The 20626-nt window shown below is 40.0% G+C and overlaps 2 protein-coding genes and 1 long non-coding RNA gene across 3 annotated transcripts in view; 2 read left to right on the forward strand and 1 right to left on the reverse strand.

Moving 5' to 3' along the window:
* The first annotated feature begins 1672 nt into the window (after positions 1 to 1672).
* Positions 1673 to 4274, forward strand: LOC115576018 (visual system homeobox 2). Its single transcript, XM_030408484.1, has 3 exons — positions 1673 to 2134; positions 2420 to 2577; positions 3222 to 4274. Exons 1-3 carry the CDS (start codon positions 1900 to 1902, stop codon positions 3642 to 3644), a joined length of 816 nt encoding a protein of 271 aa, XP_030264344.1. The 5' UTR covers positions 1673 to 1899; the 3' UTR covers positions 3645 to 4274.
* Positions 4275 to 7240: 2966 nt separating this feature from the next.
* On the forward strand, positions 7241 to 19780 carry micall2a (mical-like 2a). Its single transcript, XM_030406698.1, has 17 exons — positions 7241 to 7580; positions 8245 to 8293; positions 9472 to 9613; positions 9748 to 9914; positions 10707 to 10837; positions 10926 to 11429; positions 11562 to 11746; positions 13646 to 13697; positions 14150 to 14349; positions 14755 to 14862; positions 15038 to 15102; positions 15306 to 15429; positions 18537 to 18639; positions 19005 to 19078; positions 19153 to 19267; positions 19404 to 19450; positions 19541 to 19780. The coding sequence occupies exons 1-17, from the start codon at positions 7438 to 7440 to the stop codon at positions 19618 to 19620; spliced, it is 2289 nt and encodes a 762-aa protein (XP_030262558.1). The 5' UTR covers positions 7241 to 7437; the 3' UTR covers positions 19621 to 19780.
* LOC115574980 (uncharacterized) overlaps positions 13574 to 20626 on the reverse strand; it is a 46625-nt gene continuing 39572 nt past the window's right edge. Inside the window, exon 3 of the long non-coding RNA XR_003982602.1 lies at positions 13574 to 14360. This is a non-coding gene — a long non-coding RNA (uncharacterized LOC115574980). The remainder of the gene's footprint in view (positions 14361 to 20626) is intronic.

Below are 20626 nucleotides of genomic sequence, written 5' to 3' on the forward strand. Positions count from 1 at the left end.
AGAATATATCAGCACCAAGTACTGCAGCATATTATTAACAAACTTTTAACATATTATCTAGAGATAAGAAGCTGCTCCACTGAGACTCCATCTGTCAACCTTCTGCTAGTTAGCATGTTGCATCAAAAAGTTGTTTTCCAAGTTATGTAGAGACTTGCAATTAGCTAACTTGTATCTTTACAGGATTTTCTCTTGTCCTTTATTTTTTTTTTAAAATAACACTTTTTTGACGGCTACAGTTACAGATTTTAGGTTAGAACACATTTAGTTAGTAGTTTCAAATTTTTTGTAAAAAAAGCTTTTTAGAATTGATAGTCAAGGCGCTATTTCTCCAAAACAAATAATCTGTGCTTATTTTGTCAGCAGGTTAGGTTTAGTATACACTTTATGATAATAATAATAATTATTATTATTAGTGTTTTGTGACTATAAATCTACTTTGTTGAAACAAGGGCAGCAACTAGGGATGTCACAATATCCCTGTATTCACGATAACCATGATATAAAATAATTAAATACTGACATCGTGTTAATAATACACGTATGATAAAATAGCATGAATAATCCAGCAAACATGTTTGACCTTGTGCATCTTTTGTTTATGAACTCATCTGGTTGCCTTTTCACCATTAATTGAGTAGTTCATAGTTATTGTTCTTTTTGTATACCTTTAAATTTAACTGATTGTTGTCAAAATAGTTGGTGATTAATTTAACAGTTGACAACTAATCGATTTATTGTTGCAGCTCTTATTAAAATCAATAGAATCAAAAGTATCATCAGAAATTACACTGACCAAGAAATTCATGCATCGGGGACTACAGCAGTATCTGTTGCCAAAGATTCAAATATAAAGATTATCTAAATATATAAGGATAGCAAGTCGATAATGACATAAAATAAAGTACCTGATTGAATATGTCCATGGCAGATAATTGTAAAGAAGTGATTTGAGTGTGTGCACTGCCACTACGTGTAAAGTTGAGTGTCATGAAAGTTGACAGTCTTGATAATTTTCACTCAGCCTGTCTATGAGATGTGGGAAATAAAACATAAAAAAAAACAATATAATCAAATCAACAGTAAGGTACACATGAGGTTGCTAGGAGGGATTAAAAACATTACGCAAATGAGCTTTCAGGTTTGTCACCTGAGTGTGTTTATCCTGGAACCTGCTGTTCAGGGTCTGCTGCCCTTGTGTGCCTTTGTTTTCATCCCACAGGACCGAACAACTTGTGTTTTCATTATGTCTCCTTTGCGGTAATTTGTTCTCATTATATTTGAGAACAGTCAGTTAAAAGTTGAAGGTGAACGTGTCTCAATGAACACGCCGAAATTCCTGTCCATCTCACCGAGTGAAACTTCAGCCAAGCTAAAGATGTTGCAACTTGCCCCAGGTGGGCGGTGAGAGAAAAAAAAAAACAGGGAAAACTTCACTATAATGCAAGAAAAAGACTGTAGAACATACGTCATTGGGAAAGTAATGACGAACACAGTAAATACTGATGCAGCAATACTGATAATCCACTGAGAGATGAATCACAGGTTGGATTCTCACCTCAGTTCTATAAACCAAGCCCTGCCGTCTGATTGGAGGTCACATGACCGGGAGAGGAGGAGGGGGAGAGGATTGGAGGAGCAGAGAAGAAAGCTAAGGTGAGACCACCTCCACTACTCAAGTGTTACCTTTCCTCTTCAGGAAACAACTTGTGCCTTCACTGAGCACCTCAGCAACCAACTGGATACATCTGGTGGACAATCACATCTGTTTTATCTTCTCGTCTGTTTTTACTCCGGACGTTGGGATGTATTTCAACAATCCACTAGCATCCCTTTAGGAGTCAACCTGGCCCTTTTCAGTGGACAGACACTTAATATTGGACTCTTAATAGCTTGGACATGTTTGGCCCAAGGCAGCTGGTATCTACTCTCCTGCCTGCAGTTTTCCACTCGCCGGCAGCTCACTTTTTCCCCGCATTCCCAACCAGACTGGGCTCTCAACCCCAGATCCTGATCCCGGGGCCTTTTATCAGCTATGAATCCCTGAGGAATTATCTGCAGCCAGAGCCATGCAAGGACGCTTTGCTGCTGGCAACACAGGCGATTGGGATGGGGCCGCTCACAGAGGGCACAGGTGAGTTCAAACCACGGCTGCTGCGGCCGGAAAGGGATTTATTGTATGATACAGGACTGAAACTGGCACTGTGTGAGCACAGTCTCTAAGACAGTCAGTGAGCACCATCTGACTGCAGTGTAAATGTTTACAAAAGATTAGCTAACAGCTCGTAACCAACAATCAATTATCAGGCAGTGTTAAAGTGGGCCTAATGATTGCTGCGCTAATTATCCAATCTAGAGCCATTAGTTCGTTGTCACCCGTTGGCGATTGTGTAATTGGTGCTCGCGCTGTGCTTTCCAGATGAACAGAGGCCAGTGAAGCAGCGTCGCGCACGAGCCAACTACAGCAGCTGGCAGCTGGAAGAGCTGGAGAAGGCCTTCGAGACCACCCACTACCCAGACATCTTTATGAGGGAGGCCCTGGCCGTCAGACTGGACCTCATCGAGGCCAGAGTGCAGGTGACCGGCACTCTGAACTCTTCCTGGAAATGTTCACCGCATACTAATTCAACTTATATTGATTTTTCTGTAACAAAAATGTCACAATGATTAATATTTTGACAGCAACGATTATTTATATCAATATAAATGTAATATATCTATTATGTAGATATCTGTCTGAAAACAGCACTCACACGCCCGTGTGTACATTGGCACAGTCATTGGTTTCTGTACTTGCTCCTGCTGTCCATACTGACTGTAAAGAGATGCCTTACTTATGTGTTTATAGTACAAGAGGTTGGGCCAGACAGTACTTGTTTCATCCAAGACTGCATTCAAGAGTTCAGATTAAACTAATATACTAATATAGAAACTGATAAGGCCTCAGCAGTGTGACATACTAGAAAAGAATCACTTCATAGTTCACTTGGACAGGCGGAATTAACCCCTAACCCTAACCAGCAACAAGTGAGCTGACTTAAAAAATATGACTGTTCTTTAAGTACTGCAAAATGAGATATAGATTTGACCTTTTAATTAGTGTGGGAATAATTTCAGTAAGATACCTTGTCTTGGATTGGTAACTACAACGCACACTTAATTTATATTCCCAGATTATTTATAGTTTAATTTATGTTTAGTATTCCTTCATTTGCTTCCAGGTTTGGTTTCAAAACCGCCGTGCCAAGATGAGACGACAGCTGAAACTCCAGGGCCAGCTCACAGGGCCTTATGTAAACACAGACAATGATGAAACATCTGAGAAAGCGAGCAGGAGTTTAAGACAGCAGACGCACACTTCTGACGGCGAGCACTGCGAGAGACGACAGGAAGGAGATGTAAACTCTCCATGGACAAAAGCTGCGGGTGCTGTGCCGAGCGCCAATGTGCAGCCTGTCACCCAGAGGTCGGGGAAGTGGGAGAGGCCGGAGGGGCCGAGTTCAGAGGAGCTCCGCTCCAGCAGCATCGCCGCACTGAGGGCCAAAGCCAGAGAGCACGAGGCCGAGATCCACAGCACTATAAACATGTCAGGAGGCGACACACAGTCACAAACACAGGAAGCTGATGCCACGCATGATGATTGATCATCTTCCTTCTTCCTGTTTGTAAAGATAATCATAACAAAACACTGTGTACCATTACTGCACTGGAACATACATACTCTTTGGGATGAGGAGCTTTATTATTTAGCCATCGTTAAATAAATAGTTCTTGCAGTATAAAATGTAATTTTCTATAAAACTATAAAGAAGTTGGGCTATTTCTAAAGTTTCAAAGTTTGGGTGGTGAATTTGTGTCACTACTTTGTCTATTTTGATAAAAATGTAGAAGTGTAAAACATTGTATTAACTAGATAACATCACATGCATGCCCCATTTACATCTCTTCGTATTCTGAAAGTGATTTTCATCACATCTTAAAAGTGCTTCCGTTGTCAACGCTAAACGGATCATACATCATACAGGTTATCTGTCGGGTCTTTACAGTTACAAATGATAAATGCTGCCACGTTATCATATCAGTCCATCGGGGCCAAGCCGAAATAAGATACAGTACAAGTAATTTCTACACGATTTCACTAATGACAAACTCATCCCTGAACTCTCAGGTTACCTCCACTGACAGGCAGGATGTGTGCGTGCAGCCACACGTCCTCACAGGAAACGTTGGAAATAGTTGAAAAATGAAATCATGACGAGTGAGTCTATAAAAATGATGCACCTAGTTTTTATTATATATATATACATATATATATATATATATATATATACATATATATATATATATATATATATACACACACATCAAGGACATAAGATGTAGTTTTTCTCTTTGTTGCATTCAATGCCAGGCGAGGAGAAGACGTTTTGAGGACTCATTCAGAGTTTTTCAAAAACAAACACACAAACATTGTTGTTGTTGTGTTATAAAAGTGTCTTAAAACTGCAGTCAAAATTCATTAGAGTAACATGAGAGTGAGCTATTAGTGACTTTAACATGTTTAACTTATTAAACAGACACAGCAGTGAGTCTGGAAGATTTCATAACCCCATGTGTGTGTCTTCAACTACTTCGAACAATATTTTGCATCGTGTCAGTGTTGTCCCAGGGTTTACGGATGGATTAGGTGCACGTATTTGGCGGACAGGTTTGGGGAGCCCTGGTGCATGAAATCTTTTTATGTTTTGCAATTAAACAAGAAAGCAATTTCCAAAAAGCTTAAAGGTAAAACTTGCTTAAGAAGTCCACGGGTGAGTAACTACCATTAGATCTGTCGTTTGGTCAGTTTTGATGCTCTCTGCACATTGATTTTATATTAATTTGGCTTAGGTGGAGTTTAGGGGATAAACCCTGCACATGTTACTCAGTCAAAACAAAACAAAACAAAACAGCATAAGATGATTCAAAACATCTAATCAATTTATAAATTACCAGAGATGCAGGTTAATATTTTAACACTTTAATCTCCTGATAATAAAAGAGGGAACGGATGATAAAACTGGCTGTTTGAACTGAATGCACACATCGTATAGTTTGTGTGCTGGCATGATTCCCGTTAAAGGCTTACTTTAGATGCATTATTTCTCTATATGACCACAAGTTCAGAGTGGTGCTATCGTCTAACAGTGCAGTGTGACGCTGCCCCCTTCTGGGCAGTAAGATTGTCCTCAGACAGGACAGACAAAAGAGAGATACTGTAGTTCAGACAGGAAGAGCAGAATGTGTTTTTTAAAATCCAATTTTGCAGCACTCACACATTTCTTATTTGTTGTGCTGACCATGAAGCTGTGTTAATGTGCTTAATGCTGTTTAGAGAACTCGTTGTGGTGAACAAATAAACAATTCATGTCTTACAGTGAACAGGGTCAGTGTGGGTCGCTCACATCTCAAAGACTCAAGTTCAACTCTGCTCTCATACTCGTCACATTTCCCCCACGTCTGATGTTTAAACGCTCAGCGGGAGGTCTCCGGGTCAGAGAAGCCCACTGGAAGATCATTTAGTTTTCTGTAATAAAAGGAGTGACTCTTCAAGCTTTCTCACAAATTTCGCGAACAACAAACTTTACGAGTATAATTCATTATAATCAGTTTGCTGTGTGAAAGTTGCTAAGGAATCGAGCTGCAAGTTTCCCTGAAATTTTGTGGGACGCCATAATATGAGCTAATTAGGTCAGAATCCTTATATGACAATAGTTGGCCTCAATTAGTCCCCAATTAGGGGCCCCACACAAAGATGACTGAGGTTAAAAAAAAAAAAGCACTCCACAGATTCTGTTGGTTCTCATACTGCACGCTGAACTCGATATGCAGGCTGAGATAGTGTTTGCTGTTTAATTACTTCACAAATCCTGCAGCAAATACCCCCCAAAAAAGATAAAAGGCAAAACTATTCTAAATGTCCATACAACTTTTGGATTTTGTCCTAAGTGGAGATTCCAATAGAAATGAATAAAATAAAAAAAATAAAATCACAGCACCAGCATTCTTTGCCAGATAACAATACAGTGCAGCAATTAAAAACAACCCCGATCTGAATCATCATAAAATACAATATCTAGAGAGACATTTGCTCCCTCTCAGTTTGACTTTAACCATATGGATCCAGCAACTTGCATTTAATTTCCCCAAAACCCAGATAGATGTGCAAGTAATTAAAAAGATATCAAAGGCAAAGAGTTGTTTTTCAATGTAAAGGGCTCTTTATGGGGGCTGATATTCACCAATTTGCCGATTATCTGTGATTCTTTGTGACATCTGAGAAGCTGGAATCAGACAATTTTGGCTCATGACAAAAACAAAAACAAAACAAAACAATCAATAGTTGGCAGTTATTCTAAAATGTACACCTAAATGATTATTTGGTGCAGCTCTAGCAACTGACACGCTCAGCTTTTGTCACTCATTTTGTCACTAATTTGTTAAAGGACAAACTGGAACCCAGTTTAGTAATGTACTCAACAATCATACTTGAGGAAACAGTAAAGAAACAGAGTTAAAATGTTGCTTTGGTAAAAGTGAAAGTCACCCATATGGACAGTACTTGAGTAAAAGTCTTACAGTATCTCATATTAAATGTATTTGAGTTTTACTTACTGTAAGTATCAAAAGTACAAGTAAAAGTGAATTATACAAATATCTAAATGTCTGTAAATTAATTTAAGAAATGTGCTTCTTTGGCTCGGATGCAACATGTAATCTGCAAAGTAACTAGTAACTAAAAGTTATCAAGTAAATGTGGTAGAGTGGAGTGGAAGTTCAAAGTAGCAGATAATGGAAATACTCAAGTAAAATACAAGTCCCTCGAAAATTATACTTGAGTAAATGTACTCAAGTATAATTTTCGAGGGACTTGTATACTGAAATCTGACCTTTCATACTTGGGGCGGATTCAGAGTCAGACCCAAGTGTTCAGCTTGAAGGCCGGGATACTAACTTTAAAAACAGAGACTATCATTCCTGTATTTTGCAGAAATAAGATACTTTCTACACTAAAATATATTTATTTACCTTTCTAGTTGCGTTTGACTCAACTGTAGTGAATAACGAATCAGCACTCGGTGTCAATTAGTGGAGTGAGCGCAGAAACACACTGACAGGATCACCAGGACCAGCACCAGCAGCACCACCAGTAGCACCAGCACCTCCACCTCCACCACCAGTAGCAGCAGCACCTCCACCACCAGTAGCAGCAGCTCGCCCTCAGCGGTCACTCAGGTAACAGGAGGAAACAGGACGCAGCTGCTGCGCCGCAGTTCACGGTCAGATCCTGAGCGCAGACTTTGTTTAGCGCTCGTCTTTCCTCCGGCTCCTCCACACCGAAGCCTCGGCTGCCTGTTGCACAGCTCAGCCCGCTCGGAGCGTCTCTGTCTCGGACTCATGGCTGCCATCAAGGCTCTGGAGCAGTGGTGCAAAATGCACTGCGACGGCTACCGAGACGTGGCCATCACCAACATGACGACCTCGTTCAGGAACGGAATGGCTTTTTGCGCGCTTATACACAAGTACAGACCGGACCTGATGTGAGTATCTTACTTTGAAAGAATTGAAATAAGTGTTAGAAAATAGAGGACATTGTTAAACTGTGAGCTGAAACACAGGTGGTCCTGAGGAAGTCTGTCTCTACTAAACTGTTCAAATATAAGTTTTTTGTTTTTTTTTACGAGTTTTATTGTTATTTATTTAAATTTGGTATTGGGTTTTAAAAATAAATCTAAGTCTTGTATAATTAGTTGAGTTTCATCATGTGTAAGAAGGACGATGACTTTATGAATGTAAATAGTTTTTTGGAGCCCTTGAACTTCTCAGAATGCAACAGTCAAAGTTGAAGCTGCAACGATTTGTCGATTAATCGTTTAATCCATCGTTTAATCCTTTCATTTCTCAAGCAAAAAAAGTCACATATGCTCGTTCCAGCTACTTTAATCTAACATTTTGCTGCTTTTCTTTGTCGTTTATGATAAGAAATGAAGAGTTTTGGAGTTTTGGACAAAAGAATCAGTCTGAAGAAATTGTGATGAGCATTTTACACTATTTATGACATTGTATATAAATGATTAATCAAATAATGCTGGACATAATAATGAGAAGAACCTTTAGTTTCAGCCTGAGTCAAAGTTAGATGAGGTGTTTCACAGACATGTCTCACATCCCTCTCTCTGTTCATTGTATTTCTGTTTTCCACAGTGACTATGACTCACTCAGAAAGGAGGATGTGTTTGAGAACAACAGACTGGTAAGATGTCAGCTCGTTGAACTCTTGTCTTATTGAGTGGAAGTGACTTCATGCTCAAGCTAAACAATCTGATGCAGCATAACATTTCCACTTCATTAACCCCCAGAGACACAAGCAGCGACTCACTGGATGTGTTCTCGCCTTGGTTAAATATTTAACAGTTTCAACAAGCCTCTCAAACTTAAGAATTTCTGAATCTTTTCTCTGCCTCTGTCCACTTGACCTCATTTATTTTGTTAACCCTGACGTGACCCCGAGCAGCACAGCCGGGACCTCTCCATTATTTAGTCTTCTTCCAGTTTTCCCCGGCTTCCTCTGAGGATTGCAGGCCCTTCAGAGCGCTTCAGTATTCGCTCTGTACGACTTCCCCTGCTGTCCTGGATGTTCCCGGCAGTGTCAGCAACAAACCTGAGCTCTGGGGGGGGGGGGAGGGCTCTTATTCATTTTGAATGAGGCCTTGCTGTCACTCGATCTTCGCGACGACGGTTCACTCGAAGCCACCGTTCTTCTCGATTGTTACACAAGAAGAAGAACTTTAAACCAGAGGAAAAAAGTGTGTTTGACGGGGTTTTAGTTGTGATCAGCTGTTGAAGATGCTCCCTGGTCTGAAACATGAGAACGTGACTGGAGCGGTAATTCACACCCTTCTATATTTCATGATTAGTGTCACGTTTCTTACAGGTGGGAGTTGTTAAATAAGAAATAGTCTCTGTGTGTTTGTAGCAGCAGCAGCCACAGTTTTTCACCTTTGAGTGCTTTTTCTTTTTACGTGGACGGACTTGGTATTCAGTAAGGCTTTGCTTTAAATTTAATGAGCATGTCCAGGCTGATCCTCAACAATGCCTCGATATCCTCCTCCCTCCATCCTTTTTCTTATCCCTACCAGCTCACAGGAAGTGCTCTATTCATTATACAGCCCTTTTCAGACCTCTCCGGGCCGAGCCACAGACGGCCGCCCGTCTATTTAAAGGAGATTGTATTGTCTGACATTTTTACACATGCTGTAATTGTACTGCACCCAGTGGAAAAAAAACCCTGTTTTTCACATGGCAACAAAAATGCTTTGAATTTGTTCTGTTAGCCCGTCATACACTGCCATTAAATGTTGTCTTGGCAGGGGAAGATGGCTGTTGGTTGAACTGTGTGTTTTTTTTTTTTTTTTTTTTCTTTCTGTCAAGGCTTTTCAGGTCGCAGAGGAGAAGCTGGGGATCCCGGCTTTGTTAGATGCAGAAGACATGGTGGCTCTAAGGATCCCAGACAGGCTGAGCATTCTTACCTATGTCTCCCAGTACTACAACTACTTCAAAGGCCGACCTCCCGGTGAGAACACTAGAGATCCTCTGACCCAATAAGACTTTCTTTAATTTAGAGCCTTTCCTGTCATATTTCTTCTTTAAGTTTAAGTTTGAATCATATGTAACGATGGACATTAAGAGTGTCTTACCTTTCCTCAGTGGGAGGTGTAAAAAGGCCAGCAGAGGGCTCCAAGGAGGAGCCATCAGAGAAGAAGAATCTCCCCGTGGTTGCCAAAACCTTTGTGTCTAAAACTGCCATCGAGAACCGCTCACCTTCCACTCTCGAAGCTCAGAGCTCACCCAAGTCAGCCAGAGCTGCTGCTCAGGTCAGAACACATCATAGAAAACAGTTCAAATGATTGCTGTGTTTACAGGACAGTTATTATTTATTAGTTTTTCTTGTTTAATGGCAACATTTATGATAATATTGGAGGAAAATACGAGTAAGTTTTAGCTACTTCACCTTCCACATGATATACAACTTTAGATATTTTTTCCAGAAAGTCTTTAGTTCCATTACAGTAATTTCAGGAAGAATATAGCTAAAAATACTGAAAGGACATGTATCAAACCTTAAAATGGCACCTACTCCTTTTTTATTTAAAATATCACGGGGTCTGGACACAAAGTATCTCCTACTTCATTGTTGGTATGCCACTAACAATAATTTTCATTATCGATTATTCAATCAACAGTTTAGTCTTTAAAATGGCAGTAACAATGTGAATACTGCTAAAAATGCAAAAACCCAATTTCTGTAAAGTCCACTCTCAGCGTGTGTGCACTGGAGGTTTCAAGCTTCCACGTCACACGTGTGTTTTTGCTGAATAATGGACCAGGATTGGCTTCCAAACCATTTGTGATGTCACAAATCATACTCAGAGGCTGGCCTCTTAAAATCAGATATTCAATGTTCACAGAGAACATTTCTACTCTCAGTAATGAATGTGAAAACAGCCTTCTAGTATCTTAATCTGCACATACATCGTTCTACACAGTGAAGCTCAAACATTCAACTGTGACACCAAGGAGAAAAAGACCTTTTTGACTCTTTAATAAGGTGATTGTAATACCCTTTTGTTTCGATTGTCACCAGAGTTTTGATTTTCCTTTCGCAGAAGGCAGTTCTGGCAGAAAACAGCAACAAGAATGGGACTCTCAACAGCAAATGTGTTGTGTGCAAGAGTCACGTTCACCTGGTTCAGAGGCATTTTGTGGAGGGCAAGCTCTATCACAGAAGCTGCTTCAAGTAAGAATTCAATATAAATTCATTCACACTTTCCTGTAATGCGCTGTGTTCTTGTGTTCGTAATGTCACGTTCATGAACTTCCACCAGATGCAGTGAATGCTCCAACGTGCTTCACGCAGGAGGCTACAAACTTGGGAAGAATCCAGACACTTTTATCTGTAACGCCCACCAGACCAGTTGCAAACTGTCCTCCTCTGAGATCAAAAATGGACCTGTCAGTTCAGCCGGGCCGTTAAATAGTGCCAGCCGGACCCAGCCGGCACCACGCCCCTCTTCTGTGCTTTCAGCCCCACTGAAAATTGTTGCGAAGCCAGTCAGTCCTGCTCCACCTTCCAAGTCCTGGACGGCCTCAGCCCAGAAGACACAGTCGGCCCGGCAGAGGTTTTTTCAGGCTGCGCCGGCTGCCACAGAGGCCTCGACTGTTAACAGGCGGTCCACTGAGCTGTCAAGTGTCTCAGGAAGTTCAAAGTTTCCACTGAATCCTGAAGATGAGAAGAGCAAAGCCAGGACAACCATCGGAAAGAAACTGGCCGAAGAAAACTGCAACAACAACAACAAACGCCCGTTCACCATCCGATCAGCAGAGGGACGGTGAGCGTTTCAGTACCACGACAAGATTCTCCTTTGCAGTATTTGGATATTTTTAGTCTTTCTCACTGTCTGTATGGGTTTGTAATGACTTTTGTTATTAGGACTGACTGTGAGGGCTTCCTCTCTCTACAGGTTTGGAGATGAGCCAAGTTCTGCTGACAGCCCCGGTTTGAGAAAGGACAAATGCAGCCAAGGCCCAGCAGGAAACTGGGCAGGACAGCCCTCCACCAGCCAGACAAACAATAAGGAATCGCCATGTCTGAAAGCCATCAACAAAGACAACGCAAGGCCAACAACTGTACACACAAGCGCCAAAGGCAAGCGCTACTAAATATATTTCTCTTCATCTCTATCCATTATTTGACACCCAGCCAACCTCCAGCCCCCTGCCTCCCCCCTCATTGTCTGTCTGTCTCAGAACGCATTCATAGAAAACAAAGCCCTTTTGTCATTTTTGCCCTATTTACACAGCCGGTGCATTTAGCGCAATGGTAGCTCAATGCTGGATACTGACATTTTAATTTCTGTCTCACACTTGTAATGAACTTTCATAGTTGAACTGTCACTCTATTTGGATGGATCTGCAGGCATGGGTGCAAAGTCCTGACAGTCGCTAGCTTTTCAGACAGAATTACAATTATTGTAAATACAAAAGTCATATTGCAATTATTTTGACTGATATTGCCATTGTGATACAACTCATGATACGTAGGATTCAGCATTTTGCATCACAGTTTTCACTTTCACTGAAATGAATATTCAAACTAACTCTTCACTCTGCAGAAGAGTGCATACCTCTGCCAAGGCCAATCAGTCTTTAAACCACCCATTTCTGCATAACCGTTGTTTAAGCTCACCAGATCTAGGCTCCTCATCAAATTGCACTCTCTCATGGATACCTGCTACCTAAATATGCCAGATTATTCCCTAAGAAAGTAAAAAATTAAAATGTCAAAAAAGCTATATTCTGTGATGTTAAAGACAGTGAGCAAAAATGTTCTGACTCCATAACTTTATACGGATCCACACCAAAGTTGATGGGGTCTATTCTGGGCAGAGACCCATCCCTCTATCCAAGTTTTGTGGAAATCTGTCGAGTAGGTTTTATGTAATCCTGCTGACAAACCAACCAACAAACACACAAACAAGCAGACACGGTTGAAAACATAACCTCCTTGGCGGAGGTAATTATGATGATGTGACATTTGTTGGGATCTGGACCAAACAAACATGTTTTCTTACATCTGGAGTAGAAGATTTGTAGGTCAAACCATCGCAGCAGCAACACGGCACTTCTTTATAATGTCGTTCTGTCACACATTTGTCACACATCAAAACTGCAGATTCTTGCTATTTGGATATTGCATTTGGCCATATTGAGACGTCAATAAGACTCTTGATTCATTTTGCCGCCCTAGTTCCTGCTAATAAGGACCAAAAATCACTATTGATATTTCATGAAACTTCCCTTGAAAATCAAGATCACCTTTAGTCAAATTTAAGAGGGTTTGTGCATTTATCCTTGTGCAGATTAGAACGTCATTTGAGTCTTTAATGCAGATACGCAGGTGAAGATTAGTTAGTGAGACTTAATAATGAAACTAGAAAATAGCAGCACATGAGGCAAGTGTGACAGAGAAAAGTCAAGGGAGTTTTTCGGTCATTTTGTACTGTAACTAGGGCTTCTGAATAATATTGCGATATACTGAGGATATATCGCGATACACGACATATACCTATAGGTCTGGGCGATATGGACAAAGTCCATATCGTGATATTTTTGACCAAGTAACTCAATATTGCAACCAGATTGTAGGGAATGATGTGGATATAATATCTAAGCACAACAGTGTGGTAAGCTCTTAATGATACATCTCTGTACTGTAATGCAGTCATTAAAACCAGGCAAAGACAACACTTATGGCCTGTCACAATATAATGACATCCAAAATGTAGCCTCGTATCACGATATAAATTTATAATATCAATATATTGCCAGCCCTAACAAGAACTTAAAACCACTTTTGAACGCACACTTCATCGCTAAAGCAGATGTCAAATAAAAGTCAATGTGATAACGTGTCCCTGGTTTTAAAAGTAAAAATGATTTCAACAGTTGTGACAGATAAAGTAGTGATAAGATATCCTCTGCCATCATGCTTTTATTTTCATCAGTCAGTCACTTAACTTTATCTGTCTTAATCATTCGTCTGCAGATCCAGTCTACGAGCAGCAATCAAAGCCCAAACCTTTGAGAACCGAGCTGAAGTAAGTACCCTCAATCATCTTAATAATCACCATAACCTCATAACTCGCTTACAGGTGGATAAAAAAAACTAAAAAAAAAACTGTCTCCCTGATTATTCAGTTTATTCACTCTCCAGAATGCCGATTCCTTGAGCTTCGTCTGTCTCTTTTAATGTTAACTGGCTCAGAGTGCAGCTGCTAGCACTGTCCCCCATCGTAACAAGCCCCAGGCAGTGTCAGGCCTGAACCTTTCCTTCTCTAACAATAGATTCTCTCATTTCCATTCCCTGCTGATGATTCCTTCATTGTTTTCAACGCCTTTATCAGTACAATATAACAAGGTGAGGCCTTTTTCTTATACTTTCATTTCTTATCCTCAGCCTGAAAGTGAATAGTATAACATCTTTGCACCTTAACACCATTTTTACATGGGGACACACTTAAAGGCTCATGTCACTATGTCTTTCTTACAGAGATGCTGAAGCTGAAACCCTTCCTGAGCAACATAAGCCTGGATTCATGTCCACGACTTCCTCTAATGTCTCCATCAGTACGACGAGGCCTCCGTCGGCTCCAGCACCTGCAGCACCTCCAGTTAGCTTTGCTTTCTTTGATCCCGCACACTTTAGGGAAGTGTCTCCCCAGAAACCTCAGCTTGGCTCGGGAAACCAGGGTGAGTCACACCTGTGCATTGAAATAAGGAACATTTGTCTACTAGTAAAGTCGGTTCGTATTAGTTGATATGACAAAAGCTACACGTCCAGGGATCTTAAGTAATTATTCTATATGAAGCGCCACTCCACTTATAAATCATCGGTTTGATGGTTATCTAGTTAGAAGTAGTTGAGATATTTAACTGAAGTGGTAGACTGATCAACAGACAGGCCGACAATGCTACTATGAAAAACAAAAATCCCAATGCCACATCCATACACCCTGATTCCCAAACAGACATGTTGGTTTGTGTTTTGAGATAATTGTAGGTTTTTTTCTGTTTTGAAGGAAACAGTAAAAGCCATTAGCGGATTTAACTTTTTTGCAGATCTACAGCATAAAATCCTCCCTGTCTTTATTTTAGGTTACAAACATGGAAGCCACTCGTCTGTGAAATCCCCACCCAGACAGCCAGCTGTGGAATCTATTAGCACTCCAACGACTGTTCCAGCCAATCACGGAAATCCGTCAGGTTGATTAAAAATATCATCATCAAAGCCACACATACATGGCCTCAGCCATCTTGTTGATTTCATATGAGCAGCCATATTTCACTGAAAATAAATCAGGTGAAGTCATATGTGACAATGCTTTTCTGAAAAGCTGCCATGAAAGGACTATCTAATCCTATTTTATCTACCTCTTAGGCGCTAAAAAGGGAAAGTATTTGTCACCCACCAACGCCTCCAGGACCGAAATGAGGTCACCCTCTGTAAGTTCCCTCCATTAAGTCTCTTAAGAGATTAATTAACAGCTCTACAAATATGCTTTCATTACATTCCCGGTAAAAAAATAAATAAAAAATGGACGACCTTCTTTACGTTGAATTCCGACTTTGGCTACCAAAGTCAGAATTTTTAAATTAAAGTTATCTGTACTTGACTGTGACTCTTAAGTTCTTTTGTTTTATATCAGGTGACATCTTATCATGTTCCAGTGGAGCAGATTGAGAGAGAACTGAATGATATTGAGACAAACTTGGCTCAGTTGGAGAAGGAGGGTGTGGAGCTGGAAAAGAAACTCCGCAGCTGCGAGGAAGGTACTTGTGTTTTTCCTGTCACTCTTTCCCCACTTCCTTCCTTTACCTTGTTTGTTTGTTGCCATCTTTTCATGCTTTAATGGACAGATTTAGAGCAGAGGCTGATGGGAAACATGGGGGAGAGGGAAGGTGGAATGGTGTGCAACGAATGCCGCCAGCTGGAATCGAACCAGCAACTAAAGACGGTTAATTGATTTGTTGTGAACTATTAATCAATTGCGAACTATTCTAAAACATCTGGGTAATGTTTTAAGAAAAACAAAAAATCTAAATTCTCGGATTCTAGCTTCTTTAAATTTGAACATTTTCTGGTTTCTTTACTTCCTTAAACTCAACATTTTTGGGTTGTGGACAAAACAACCGTCAACGTGAACGTCACCTTGGGCTTTTGGAAACAGTGATCGAAATTGTTTGTAATTTTCTGACATTTTATAGACCAAACAACTAACTGATTAATCAAGAAAATGATCGACAGTTGAATGAACCAATGAAAATAATCATGAACTGCAGCAGTACTGGCAACGTTGCCGTTACGTGGCAGTACCCTTTTGGCTACCAAGGTGCTCTCCTTTTACTCACTCAGACGCGCAAATGAAATTGAATGTTGACAATGCAATTTTGAAGATAAACAGTCCCTCAAACAACTTCTTTTAGGGCAAAAGACATCAATGCATCGGTCGATTTAGCTTTGTTGCAGTGACACAAACCCTGATATTTTATTTATTCGTGCTGAGTCCCTCTGCTGCCTTTCTGAGAGTGTCTCCGGTGCAGAGTTGTGTCCTGGTTGCCTCTCTCCGGACACACACTCACCATCACCTGGAGCTTGGTGTGTGTGTGTGTGTGTGTGTGTGTGTGTGTGTGTGTGTGTGTGTGTGTGTGTGTTGGGGGGGGGGGGGGGGGGGGGGGGTTTTACCTGCCATTTCTATTACTGTTTCTGCAGCCAAATGAGGTGAGAGGCACAGACAGCCCACAGGGATGTTGCTTCTCTTTTGAGGGAGTGGGAGTAGGGGGCCTGATTGCTTTGCTCAAGGTCAACATGACTTGGGTATAGTAATATATATTCTGGTCGATTGCGCACTTTCTTTCCGGACGTGCCACCCAGGAAGCCTTAGCATGCAGTCGCTTGGCCAGAATTTGACATCAATTACACACCACCTAGGAGATCATCAACTTCTCGACTGGAATTTGTCGTTGTCAAGAGTAAACCCCGGCACTCCGGTTCACTCCGGAATAAAATCACGTTTGTTCTGGTGATGGCAGGATGCAGATGGCCTTGTCCTCAGTCCTTGTCAGTTCAAATATTCACTGTAAAAATGTATTGATCCACCTACTCAGGTAATCTTGTCTGACGTGGTGAGGCAGAAAATGCAATGTTGCAGATACTGTGGTGGACAAAAAGGGAATCCCTAAACCATGAATATTGCTTCAGGAAAATATTAAAAACGACCTTCAATGTGTCAGATTTATATATGAATCACTTTCTTTGTCAAAGCTTCACTGTGCTTCTGGTCTTTTTCCAATGTGATCCTTTCCTTTCAGGGTCCGAAATATATATAAAAAAATTGATAAATCACTGCTGAACAGATGACGATAAATCATGTATTCCCTCTGTGTTGCTCTGCACCCCCACATGTTAAAACTTATTAAGACAATGTTAGAAAATCATTAGATATGCTCATTATAATTTCCTTAGCTGATATCTAAAATTCTTGTTTTGTGCGTCCAACAAAGAACCAGAGAATATTTGGCATCTTTGCTGGAAAACTGATTGAAGAGATTGATTATCAATCAATTAATAGTTGGTCATCTTATCGACTAATATTTTACTCTCTAATTTAGTGTTTCAGAACATAAATTAAACCCAGTTAGATAAAATAATGTGATCTTTTTGAAATAATCTGCAACAGCAGGGATTAATAATAGTATTACCTACATATTAAATGGAAACAATTTCCCCTAGCTGTTAAACATATGCTCCACGGCATATGGACAGTAACGTTTAGATGTTTAAAGTGTCAAATGTAAGATAACCTACAGCTAAGCTGCAGGGCTGAGTATTATTGGCTGCTACAATCCCTGAAGTGAAGTGTTGACATGATCCCAAGAGGTGAGTCAACAAACCTGCACCCCGCTGCTGCTGCCTAGCAGCCAAATTATCCAAAATAACTAATTTCTTATCGCACTTAATTGTATTGTTGTGCAGCTAATACAGTCATGTGAAAACAAAGAGCTGATGTGGTGAAAATAAAATGAGCCATGATTCTGGATGAGGAGAGGCTTCTTGATTTTTTTATATTAAATATGACGATGTCTAATGTCTAATGTCTGTTTTTCAACATAACCAGAACGTATAATGTGAAAGCAGAATCATTCAACAGCTCTTTAATCTCAGTCAGTGTTTTATTTGACACCAGAGGAGCTCAGAGTTTTTCTGAACCAGAGCCCGAACGATACCGTTTCTTATGGAGACATTACCAATGTTAAGGCATAAAAAGGAGAAATAAATATTGATCTTATTCTCTCTACTCTCTCTATGTATCTATATCTATACACTCTATAAATACACTGAATATACTGGATATGTATTGCAGAAAATACATTGACAACATGTTTTGCAATTCAGTGCAATGAACCAGTAAACTTCACTGGGAATGTAAACTATAAATTACAATAAGTATCATTTTATTGCATTATTATTCTGTCCTGTTAGAAAAATAATACTCATATCAGCGGATATCTGACAAAATGTTTCAAATATCAGCTGATACCGATATCTGTGATAGGCTAATATCTGCTGATGAACTCGGCCAACCAGTATATCTGTCGGGCTCTAGTCCGAACCGAAGATTTTATTAAGTCAAGAGTCTGAAACATTTAATTGCATTAAACTGTCAGCCAGGGTAGATAACAAATATAATTTTGAAAGGTACGTAAATAGACCCTGCTGTCATGATAGGTGTCGTGAATACTTGAACTGAAAACATAAGTGATGTAGGAACCTTTACCCAATATTCAAGCATTCCACTAAGACCACTATTGAAAATCATCACAGCGTATCTAATTATGAATAGCATGTGTACTACATATTCCGGTGCTGTGTCTTTCAGAGGGAGAGGGCGACATATTGATGGACCCACTGATGGTTGACTGGTTCAACCTTATTCGAAAGAAGCAGATGTACATTAGGAAGGAGTCAGAGCTCGTATACACGTGAGTACTCCATCTTATATAAGAATTAAGATGTTGTTAAATGCCTGTTGTACATTACTGCATCTGAACTGAACAATTTGTGTGCTGTTGGTTTATCTTTAAAAAGAATTTCACTACAGTCTGTGTTTACTTTGTGCCATGAAAGATATTTTTTACATATTAACTCCATACACTGGAATATTTTCCAGTGTGAGAGTAAAACCTTTTATCATAAATGTAGTTTTTTCTATATACTTATGGAACACTAGGAGCTATTCAAACTTGTAAACAGTTGAACCAAAATATACTTGAAGATTGTTTACATTTATGCAAAATCATTGATTAATAATTGCATTTTGGACGTCATTAACATCTGTATATCCCAGAGCGAGGACTCAGGAGCTGGAGCAGCAGCAGCCAGGTGTGGAGGGGGAGCTCCGCAGGCTACTGGAGAAGCCAGGTAAGAGATCACCGAATTTCAGATCTGTTACTTTATGTTTCCAACATTAAAGTCCGTCAACTTGGTTATCACAGATCATTTAAAGTCCAGAGAGGAGCAGCAGCGGGAGAAGAAGTTGCTGCAGAGACTGAAGGAGATTGTAGATGGCAGAAATGCCATTGTGGAGGTTCTGGATGAAGACAGGCTGAGGTGATACAGGGCTTCTTATAATTAATGTTTATACGACAGCAGTCATCACAAACGCAGAGCAATACTGGCAAAAAGAATGACTTAATATGCAAATGAAACAGATTGCTCGACTAAAGTAATTGTTGATCAATTTCAGGGAAGTGGAGGAGGATCAGCAGTTGAATGAAATGATGCAAAACCTTGGTAAGCATTGAGTAAAGTGGTTTTCTTTTAGATGAGAGTTTCCATTTTGAATGAATAATTCTAAAACACATTATTTTTCTCTGTGAATAGGAGTAAAGAAAGCCAAAAATAAAAGGAAATCCTCCATCTCTAAACTGTTCAGGCGAAGAAGTAAAAGGCGAGTGGAATGATCCCCAAGGGAACTGAAAGGCAGTCCTGTCTCATTGTGTTATTATTATCATCTCTTTTTTAATTCTTTAAGGCTTTTACATTCATGTGCTGCAGCACATAGTGTGGTAAAGAGAAGACAAACGAAGAGATGTCAAATAAGGCATATAAAGGATAAATTCATGTGGTGTGTCTAGCTGTTGGAGAATATTTCAAAATAAAGGTTCAGTTAAAAAAAAAAAAATAGTTTGACCTTCAACTGTACCTGTTCTCTTTTTGCTTTTTCTTAAGTGAAGAATTTCTAAACAGCTCATGATTCAGTTTTCATTTTCATTTGTTTTGTTTTTTTTCCAAAAAGATGTTGGTGCTTAATTATGTGGCAAATGCATCACCAGAGCATTTCCCTTATATTGATTTGACCGCAGGAGAGGAGTGTCACAAGAAAAGAAAAAAAAGGCATTATTCGTGGATATTACTGTTGCGCGAGGATACTGTTTATTTATTAAATCATGTATCTAATTAATAATTCTAGCAAATCAACTTTCACTGGGTCCAGAAAAAAAATTATATTTGGAGTTAGAAAGAGAAACTATGATGAAGGAGCACTGGCTGTTCCACATGCAAATAGGACTGAGCAGAATGAACGTGTAATCCTTCAACAGACTTGATCCAAAATGAAATTATTTCAGTATTTATTTAATAATGGATTTTAACAAATTTCCTTTAAGGATATTAGCAGGAGAAAAAAAGCCCTGACAATTAAGTTTTGAATGGCTGTGGAGTGCAAAATGGAGAGCCACACATGTTGAGCTGCCTCTCTGCAGACTGTCGTTCCTCTCTCTCGCTGTACTGTAGGTGGCAGCCTGGGTATGCTGTATCACAAGGGGAGAACTTGGAAATCCAATTTGCCACAGTACGGACAGTTAATTTCTTTGCTAATTTTATAAATGCTGCAGAAATGTTCAGCTGTGCTGATGCAATAATGTTATGTGAAAGAGGATTAGGTAGAGCAGTAGCTTATGGCCAGGG

Source organism: Sparus aurata, chromosome 23 (assembly GCF_900880675.1).
Source record: "Sparus aurata chromosome 23, fSpaAur1.1, whole genome shotgun sequence".
Taxonomy (NCBI): Eukaryota; Metazoa; Chordata; class Actinopteri; order Spariformes; family Sparidae; genus Sparus; species Sparus aurata.

Bases quoted from the DNA above. Each gene is read 5' to 3' on its own strand.
- micall2a (XM_030406698.1), top strand. From the start codon at position 7,438: ATGGCTGCCATCAAGGCTCTGGAGCAGTGGTGCAAAATGCACTGCGAC. The intron at 9,614-9,747 runs GTGAGAACACTA...ACCTTTCCTCAG, and splicing joins CTTCAAAGGCCGACCTCCCG to TGGGAGGTGTAAAAAGGCCA. The intron at 19,268-19,403 runs GTGATACAGGGC...GATCAATTTCAG, and splicing joins CTGGATGAAGACAGGCTGAG to GGAAGTGGAGGAGGATCAGC.
- LOC115576018 (XM_030408484.1), top strand. From the start codon at position 1,900: ATGTTTGGCCCAAGGCAGCTGGTATCTACTCTCCTGCCTGCAGTTTTC. The intron at 2,135-2,419 runs GTGAGTTCAAAC...TGTGCTTTCCAG, and splicing joins GCCGCTCACAGAGGGCACAG to ATGAACAGAGGCCAGTGAAG. The intron at 2,578-3,221 runs GTGACCGGCACT...ATTTGCTTCCAG, and splicing joins TCATCGAGGCCAGAGTGCAG to GTTTGGTTTCAAAACCGCCG.